Genomic DNA, 9449 nt, shown 5'->3' with positions numbered 1-9449 from the left:
TTTAAAAATTCACTGAAAATCGTTAGCCAAAATTATTTGTTTAGGTGTTGTTTGATTTTCGTGTTAACCTGTAATTTCGTTAGTCGCCGGCACCTTCTGTTGCTTCACACAGGAAAAACACACGATGCGAAATGTAATGATCGATTTTGTCCCCAATCTCACGCCATAACAGAAAAAGCTTTTGAACGCCTGTAAACTTCGAGCGCTTCGGAGTAAGTGATATTGTTAATGAATCTTCGGATTGTTTTCAAGTTCAAGGATTGTAAATTACAATTTTATGAAAAACGAAGGTTGGTCTCTTATTTCAGTGTGAATCCTTGCACGCCTGCCAGTCGCTGGCACCGCTTGTTAAAACTAGAACGAAAAAAAATAAACTCTTTTAAGATTATCATTGGCTTCTTTTTCACCCCACCACTATTCTTGGCAACAAAGGTAGCCATTTCGTTTGTTTATTACTCACCAAAAACTATACAGGAATCGACCAATCGAGCGAGCGAGTGCCATTCTCCACATCATATCTACAACTCGCTCTTGCGCATGCACGCAATTCACGAGTTAACAGAACTACCTCCTACACACTCATGAGGCCGGTGTTTCAAGGTCGTGCGCGCACGTGCGATTTTTTAAATTCGCAATTGCATGCGATTTTTGGCGCGTTTAATTCGCGTTTTTCGGTTAGCGTTCATGCGAGTGGTACTGTACATCACTGTACGCAGAGCTAGTTCGATTATTCAGTATCACAACGCTTCCTGTAATATTCTTCGCGTCTACTTCAACGGCAGCGAAATAACAACTTGCTTGATAAACAACAAATAAATGATAAAAGAAAGAATTAAATTTTGAGCGAAGAAACGCTTCCCGAAATTGGGAAGTTATATAAGAAAAATTGCCAACACACGTGCTGTGAGTTGGACTAAATGTCCGAACTTTTCGCGGTTTGCCTACATCAAAAGTCACGTGACACTACACGTGTATTACACTGTCTTTTTTTTATACAAATAAATAAAGACGCATAGCGATTAATAAACCATTAATACACTAGAAAATAACTGTGCGTTGTATGTATTGCGAAGACTATCATGGTGATATTAAACAACCCAATCATAATAAACAACACGAAGAGTACACAAATCAATTGGTTAGAACAAAGGACGATGATGACGACGATGACGACGATACAGCCTCCTGGCAAATCAGGTGTGGGGTCGGGAAAAACGATAAATACTTCTAAGGCGAAGAGTTGTAATAATTCATGAACCGCACTTATGTATGTATACGAGGCATTTCGTCGCCCGGAAAGACAAGCTGATGTGGCAAATGATGCAATTGTTGTAGGCGCATCAAATAATCGTAAATTTGGTAATCTTTCCTGGACGGCAGAACGTTTCCTGATCCGCCAACACCGCCGACGTGGGAATACATGTTGGAGCTTGTTGAGAGAGCGGTGGAGGCGCCCTCTGCGCCGAATGACAAGTTATTTTGTTTAAGAGTCGCGAAGCTGCAGACCGCCGCAATTTAAGTCCGGTGTGAATAGCACACCGGACTTTGACCCTCTAACGGCCTGACGGGCACCACACCGGGTATATACAAATAGTTTGATTTAATGGGTATAGTGTGATCCATAGTGGTCCCTTGCCCTAATGATGTGTTCATGGGAAACCTGCATATAAACATATCCGTAGGATCATCAAGAGCGTCGATTAAATCCCTATCAAGTTCAACCTCTTCCAACCCGGCTAGGTCTTCCAGTGATAATTCTTCTGACGGTGAAGGTGCTTGTGCATCCAACGAGTTTGGAGCTTGAAGTGGTGATAGAGTCCGTTCGTGATTGGCACACAATTTGGCGAAAACGTCTGTTGCTGTCCAGGGGTGCAGGACGTTACAACATGCATGAACCCAGCAGGTGAGAGCGTCGGGACGACACTCACAGACGGGTGTACTTCCTCTCTGGCCGCGCCTTTTTTCGCTTCCTCTTTGCATTACTGTTATCATTATTCCCGGCTGCGCTCGGTCTGGGTCTCAACCCAGGCGTTCTACTCACTGTGGCCTTTGGATGCGCCACATGGAATTGTTGTACCATGGCTGCTGCGCTACCATTCGGAATTTCGACAGTTGGTGGCGATGTTGCCAGAGGAGATGCTATGCTAACCATGGACGTATTTTGCCCCTCGGGGAGTGAAGTAGGGGCTGGAACTACATTAGGCAAGTTACAGCCAAGTGACCAATCCCTTAGCAATTCGACAATGTCTTGATGACGTCTTTGTTTAGCGATATCCTCAGGTGTCACGTCCATAGAATTGGTAACTTTCCTGTTGGCACAATTCACTAAAAGAAGTCCTACGGTCTGTATGCTGCCTTCACGACAACCCAGGAACAACGGAGTTTGACCCTAGAAATGGATTAAAAAACACTTTAACACCAATTAAAAAAAACCAAATAATCCAAACAAAAAAGGTCATCTTTGTCTGTATTCCTTTTAAATTCACCCTGAAATTGCAGTGCGACTTCAGCGATCGCGTTACGCACCCGCTAAAATCCAACCCTTGGATGCTGCGAACGACAAGCGAACCTTTTTCCATACAGGCACGGTCAGCGAGCGAAGCTTTCCCTACGAGCCATGATGGGCCAATAGTGAAAAGCCCAAAGTATCTTGTGCATAGGATTTCAACAGCCACGTAAAGTGATCGCACGTATTGACCGTCAACTTCTACGAACAATTTGCCTTGCAAATGTCTAGTGAATTTGACTAGATATGCAGTCAAATGAAACTCCTCTGCTTCTTGCGAACCAAGCTCACATGAAAAATAAATGTAAACTTTACTAACCTTTTCATCTTGCGCGTCTTTCTTTGCGCCATTTTTTAACAGCTCTTTGGTGACATCAAGGCTGTTCACTAAAGCAGCCCAATGCAAGGCCGTTTTCCCTGTTGGAAACATTCAAGCTGTCAGAACTCGATACGAACGTTTAAATCTACCCTATTCCAGAAACAGAAAAAGGGGGTTAGGAATTCACCTTGATTGTCAGCACTGTTAACCTTGACTCCGGCTTTGATGAGGTGTCGCACCGGGTCTGCAAGGTCGCTTCTTGCGGCAAGAATAAGAGGGGTGGTACCATCGTCCATTCGGGCTTCGAGGTCCGAGGTACGATTCCGTAACAATATCTGAATGCACGGAGAAATGAAGTCCGTCAGAGATACCAGAGAAAAATATCAAAATGTAATCCATTTGGAATAGGAAACATCACAGGAAAGCTAAGTGATGATGATTGGAATTTTATTGGATAACACTTGCTTTCCTAAATCAAGATGAATACTATGTGTTATTTACCTGGAAGACACCTTGTGCATCAGCTCCGATGGCCAAATGGAGGGGCGTACGGTTGAGACGGTCACGTGCGTTCGCATCTGCTCCGTAGTCCAACAGACGTTTAGCCATATCCGCCCTTGAGTGCCGAGCAGCAAGATGAAGCAGCGTCTCCTCCCAGTCCGTCTTAGAGCCATAGTTTGCCGCAAGGGATAGTAGATCCAACACCATGGTCTCTCCACTGCTATCGATGTCTTTGTCATTATCAAGGCTACTGCCATCACTGTATGTTCCACGACAGGAGGCCAAGCGAAGGGCTGTCATTCCACATGAAACTTCTTGGTGATCAAGTTTTTCAACTAGCAAAGGAAACAAAGAACCCAGTAACCACTTGGTCAATGAATTAAAGAAATCAATTTTTAGACTTTGATAAAGTTCTAATTAACTTTCTTAATTAAAATGATTTTCCCCGAAAAATAATGCAGAGACTCACTTACCAAATATGAGACTATACATCCTCTCCACAAGACTTCTAATGGGCCCCTCCCAGCTGTACTTCTCCTGATATTTTTCACGCAACAAACTTGACTCCAGAAGTCGCACCTCCCTCTCTTTGTGTCGTACCTCCTTGATTTTCTTGGCCCACTCTTTTGGATCTTCAGAGTCAACCACACATTGTGGTCCTAAAGGTACCTTCTTTAGAGCCTTTCCAAGTCCTGAATTACCACTGACAAGTACAGGTAAACCAGCAGATAAAGGTTCAAGAGCACTGACTCCAAATCCTTCAGTCTTGGATGGCATTATGGCAAGATCCACCTCACAGAATAAGTTAGCTAATACTTCTATGCTGTCACTGAAACTGCGGATAATTAGCTGATTAGGACCAATACCATGTTGAAGCAACGTATCTGCTATTTCACCTTCTTTTCCTCTTGGTGCACCAACAAACTTGAGTTTGTAGGACTTATCTTTCAATTCAGCAACTGCTTGAGCTGCAACATCAAAACCTTTCAATATGAAATCTTCACAGCTGTCTCCACTTCCAATGACTAGAACACTGAAAGTTGTTCTTTCTTCAGCGGCACGCTCTACATTCAAATATTCAGAGAAAATGCTTGGAGTGAGATCAAAGACACTTTGCTCTTTTTTACTACAATGAAGGTAGTGCTTGTAAGCATCTGCCAACTTGGGTCCAATTGTTATGATTTGATCAGCCATCTTACACAATTCTAACTCTGATTTTTGCAGTTTTTCACATTGTGAAATGCTTTTGTACATTCCAAGTTCTTCTGGAGCAGTGTGAACAACTTGGATCCATTTGCAGTGGTGACGTTTTTTAATTAACTGCACATGTTTGCCAAGACTTAATCCATGTCCTATTACACAATCCATGACATGTCCATCTGGGACATTAAAAAGCAAGTCAACTGGATTCCAACCAATCACTTTTTCGGCTTCAACAAGCTGCACATGATGACTTGCTGCATTGTTCCTGTCTTCACCACTGCATTGCGGAAGAAAGACACTAACTTCCACATTAGAGTGTTTAGCTAACTGAATGGCAAGCTCTCTGTTGATGGTTGACAAGTCTCCATCAGTTGATGATCTCCACCCTCTGCTTAGCAATGTGACTTTCAGTGTCCTGTTTTCTTGGCCTTCTTGTGAGGTAGAGGCTACACTAGGAATGTCAAAATCCTACCAAAGCAAAATATGAAGTCTTAAAAATAATTAACAATTTCCTACAATGAATATGGAATTGCTAGTACAAGTATAAAAATTGCACACGTCATGTTATGGTTACGGTTGTGCCTACATATGGATTTTTACCATAGTAGGTTCTTAGCAAGGACTTGCAGCAGCAATATGTTATACATCAATTTCTTTCTAAATTTGCAGGTGGGCTCTGCCTATAATAGCACAAAGTCAGATACATGTATGAAATGCATCATTTGAAAGTTTCATCAACCTCCTGACCTCTACGTACATATACACGTACAATGAGATATAACTGTGCATAGAATGCATATAACAAATATGTTTTCCTATAAGACTGTTAATTTCTTTTCTTTTTGAAACTCTGCATGCACTAGTAAGTGACTGTTTTATTTGCTGGTTGTAAAACATATAACCAATCAGTATAGTACATGTATATAATTTCCAGTTTTGAAAGTTTAACAATTTTATGATAGGACCTTCAACAGACAGTGAAAGTTACATGTACTCCTTTGGAAGGTTTTTACATTATGGTAAAAAAATACGCCACACAGACCTACAAGATGATTCAATTATCACATTATTGTTACCTTTAACAGCCCAGACATCACAGGAGATCTTTAGTACTGAATATTGAAGCTACATGTAAAAGAAAAATTGTAAATTTTCAAGCCATTTTTTTCACTTCACTTCACTGGTTGAAATGGGCTAAAAACCATATTTACTCTTGTATAAGTCAACCCCCCATTTTCGAGGTAAAAAATCGGATTTTTCATCATTTCTGGTTGAAGAAGTGAAATTCAGATTGATAGAAATTTCCAAAAAGTTAATCTCTTATTTCTGATAATATGTTGAAAACACAGTAAATAAAAAAAAAAAAACTGCAGAGCAAAATATAACCATGTGCTGTGAAGTTTATTAGCACTTGTTTACATCACCATGATTTACATTGTAAGCATACACAAGCACTTCAATTTACTAGAGAAGTATTCTACCATATTGTGTAAATCACATTGAAAATGCAATCTTTTTGTTTTATTAGAACTGGTTTTGTAAACTCTGATTGTCCTAATGGACTTCAGGCAATTGATATGCTAATTATTTGTGTATGACTTGTGTATGAGTTAAGGGTGATTTTTTGGGCTGATTTTTTGGTCATAAAAGGTCGACTTATACAAGAGTAAATACAGAAACTGAGTAAGAGAAAATTAAAAGATTAAGAAATACAAATGAGTAATTGATGTAAGAGAACATATACAAATATTAAAAATTGGAACAGTACCACAAATGGAAATCATAAAAGGAAAATTGTGGGTAGGGAAACTTGAATACCTCTGTTTAGTTAATATAAATAAACTCTCTGGGGTGTAGCATCAAGAAAGCCATGCACTTTAAGGAAAGTTTTACATGATAACTTTTTTGGGAGTAAGCAAATACTGAACCAGTATTACCTTAAATTCTGTCTATTCACCCACAAGAGATATCCATTGCATTGTAAGGATTCCAGTGAGATCTTGAATCCCAAAATGACTCTTACCCCTAAAAGTAGCTGTAAAAAAAATTGTTCCAATGAGATGCAAGGAATTAACCCTTTAAACTTAGCATGAGTATGCATATTCTCTATACTGTTCTCTATACATTACCCAGGGTGCTGACAATGGGAACTTGTTTGACCCTTTACACCCAGACAATTGTAAATGATATTCTCAACACTGCTCTCTGCACGTTTCCTGTGGTAATGACAAGTACAAATCTGTTTGACAATCTGGAGCTCCTAAAATTGGTGACTATTTCTACAATTCTCATCACCTTGACATTTGATTCAAGGGTAATATTGTAAAAGAAATTACAAGCCAGTAACTCTTAGGAGTTAAATGGTTAATAATCAAGAGCTTCTTTAGTACGTGATCATTTCCTTTATTCTCATGGCCTTACCGCATGATTCAGGGGTGATATTGTTAGGAGAAATTAGACACTAGTCACTGACAGGGGTTAAAAGGTTAAGTAATGGAGAACTTAAATTACAAAAAATATGTTAATATGACTTTTTTTTCTCTAAGGAAAACATTTTAGAGATCAAATGATTCAAGAAATGTAGAATGATACAAAGAAGTATTCCAACTAACTCAGACTTACATGTAAGCCAAGAAACAGCTTATACATGTACATATACTACTAAAAATGATACTGCATTTTGAAATTGAATCTTACTTGTAATTTTATTTACTTATTAGATCTGGATAATCATGGCTCTACTATATTGACCTTCAGTATCACTTTAAATACTTATCTGTTCTTTAATTAATAGTCCATTTTACAGTTGTGTGCTTGGTTGCCAAGCATTTGAACAGGAGTGAGGCTAAGGGTGACCTTGTTATGATACAAACTTTGCTGCTTTGCAAATGCAAATTACTTTGTTATCATGCTAACTAGATACTGGTCTATATCACAACGAGGTCACCTTCAGCCTCACTCCAAATCAAAGGCTTGGCAACTAAGTACACAACTGTAAAATGGACTATTAAGGTTCACTTGAAATAATTTGGTCTTTTTTTGGAAAAATCAACCTGTCTTAAGGTATTCAACTCTACTGATTCACTACACAAATCAAAAACTGTAAAATTTTCACAGACTGAAATAAGTTTTGGAAATTCAACAAATATAAAATTTGAGATGGTGGCCTACAACAAGAGAGCTAAACATATTCTGTATGTCAAGATCAGTCAGGAGACTGAAGACAAGAAGTCTGGTCTTCTCTTTTAACCCTTTAACTCCTATAAGTGACCAAGACAGATTTCCCTCTTTACAATAGCATAGCAATAGCAGTTGACAAGCTGACTGTATTCACTAACAAAAGCAAAAACGCGCGCAAGACACTCACTTTAACACATGCTTTTTTCCCTTTGGGCAGAATGCGGAAAACATACCTTTTGCATGTGCATTGACCATCTACCTCTGAGCTGTACTGTAAAAATTACCAATTAGGGCACTATTTGTTGATCCACTACCATCTAAGCCATTAATATTTGTATTTCACAATTTATCTTATTGCAATGTTGTTATCACAATAACATTGCTATTGTTCCTGCTTTTAATTTCTTGAGGGTAGGTGGAAACTGATGGATCCTGAAGTGGATTTTCGGAAACCTTAGTTAGGAGAATACACAATCCCTTAAAGCTTGTGTTTATGCCAGCATCCACCAAAAGTTTTGCACTGTTCAGGCAACAGGATATCAGTCAACCTAGGAAGGGGGCTTGATCTTTATTACAAATGATATATTTCTATCACTAAAATATGATGAAAACTACAATTTGTAGAATTTTCATACAATAAGAGTAAATGTAGTTACATGGAAAGACAATGAGTATAAGAACAGCTCAAGTACGTGAAATAAACAACAACAACAAGCTCACAGTTCTTCACTTATGAAATGTCAGTTGAAAAGAATGTGGAACAATCAATTTCAGAGTGGGAACAGGCCCCTGAATTCATTGGCCATCTTCCCTTGATTTGACCAGTAGAATGTGTCGGTTACAGCCCTCTTTGAAGCCGAGACAGAACACAAGGCTGACTCCTGGATGTCAACAATTAAAATGGGTGGATGTATGTGCATTATTCTCTTAGAAAGGTAAACATCATTTGGCAATCTGGTTGCGCCAAGGTTATTTCAAATTTTAAGTACGGCTATCAACCAGAAAATGCAACCAGTGATACCATGCTGAGAAAGAGTGCAAACACTCGATTATTTGTGACAGAAAGGTTAAAAGCTCAAAGCTCAAAGCAAGTTCTTCTTTTAGCAAACTTTTAAAAATAACTTGCAAATTGCACTCATCCTAGATGCTTGTGAGATTTGGTTAGCTTTTGATAAATCAACTTCTGCTGATTATAATATTTGTTTAATCTTAATCTTTGTAACCTAAAGAGCCAATGAAACCACTGAACATGAAATATTTGTTACATGAGGCTTTCCTCTAGATGAAAGAATAGAATGTTGTTCAAGTATATGCACTTTAAATCCTAATTGCATACATGTCTGTGTAATCTTGATTACATCTGTATAGGCCAGAATTTTATTGTTTGTTATATCAAAACATTTATTTTTATTTCTCATATTGCTTGAAAAAGGCAAAATTAAAATAAAAAACACATGCATGTTCAAACAAATCAGCAGAAGACCTTGAAACAAAGAAATTATAACGTTCAAAGAACTTTTGAGGGAAATCTTAAATTGTGCTCCATTTGGCTATGTCACTGGGACAGAATTAAGTGCAGATGTATATCTAAAGTTTTCCTACCATTTGAAATATAAATTCTGGGCATGAAATTAATTTTTTTTTCTGATAGTCACTTAGCTCCAAAATTTTTCAAAGTGGTAGCCAATTCAAAAAAAGTTGGTTGCCATTTTTAGACAAACAAAACCTTTTTATTACACT

At 38.5% G+C, this 9449-nt stretch overlaps 1 protein-coding gene across 2 annotated transcripts in view; it reads right to left on the bottom strand.

The window, feature by feature from the left end:
* Positions 1-433: 433 nt before the first annotated feature.
* Positions 434-9449, bottom strand: part of LOC136281497 (uncharacterized) — an 11170-nt gene continuing 2154 nt past the window's right edge. The window contains exons 2-9 of one of the 2 annotated variants that reach the window (XM_066167887.1): positions 7943-8257; positions 6467-6564; positions 5606-5654; positions 3800-4997; positions 3327-3661; positions 3013-3160; positions 2826-2923; positions 434-2389 (exon numbers count right to left, since the gene is read on the bottom strand). In XM_066167887.1, coding sequence (XP_066023984.1) covers positions 1925-2389; positions 2826-2923; positions 3013-3160; positions 3327-3661; positions 3800-4997; positions 5606-5623 — 2262 coding nt within the window. In that variant the 5' untranslated portion in view covers positions 5624-5654; positions 6467-6564; positions 7943-8257 and the 3' untranslated portion in view covers positions 434-1924. The remainder of the gene's footprint in view (positions 2390-2825; positions 2924-3012; positions 3161-3326; positions 3662-3799; positions 4998-5605; positions 5655-6466; positions 6565-7942; positions 8258-9449) is intronic. The other variant, XM_066167886.1, reaches the window with a different exon arrangement.

The sequence above is a fragment of the Pocillopora verrucosa genome, chromosome 6 (assembly GCF_036669915.1).
Source record: "Pocillopora verrucosa isolate sample1 chromosome 6, ASM3666991v2, whole genome shotgun sequence".
Taxonomy (NCBI): domain Eukaryota; kingdom Metazoa; phylum Cnidaria; class Anthozoa; order Scleractinia; family Pocilloporidae; genus Pocillopora; species Pocillopora verrucosa.
Note: the sequence above shows the minus strand (reverse complement) of the source record. Positions and strands in the feature narration are given on the sequence as shown.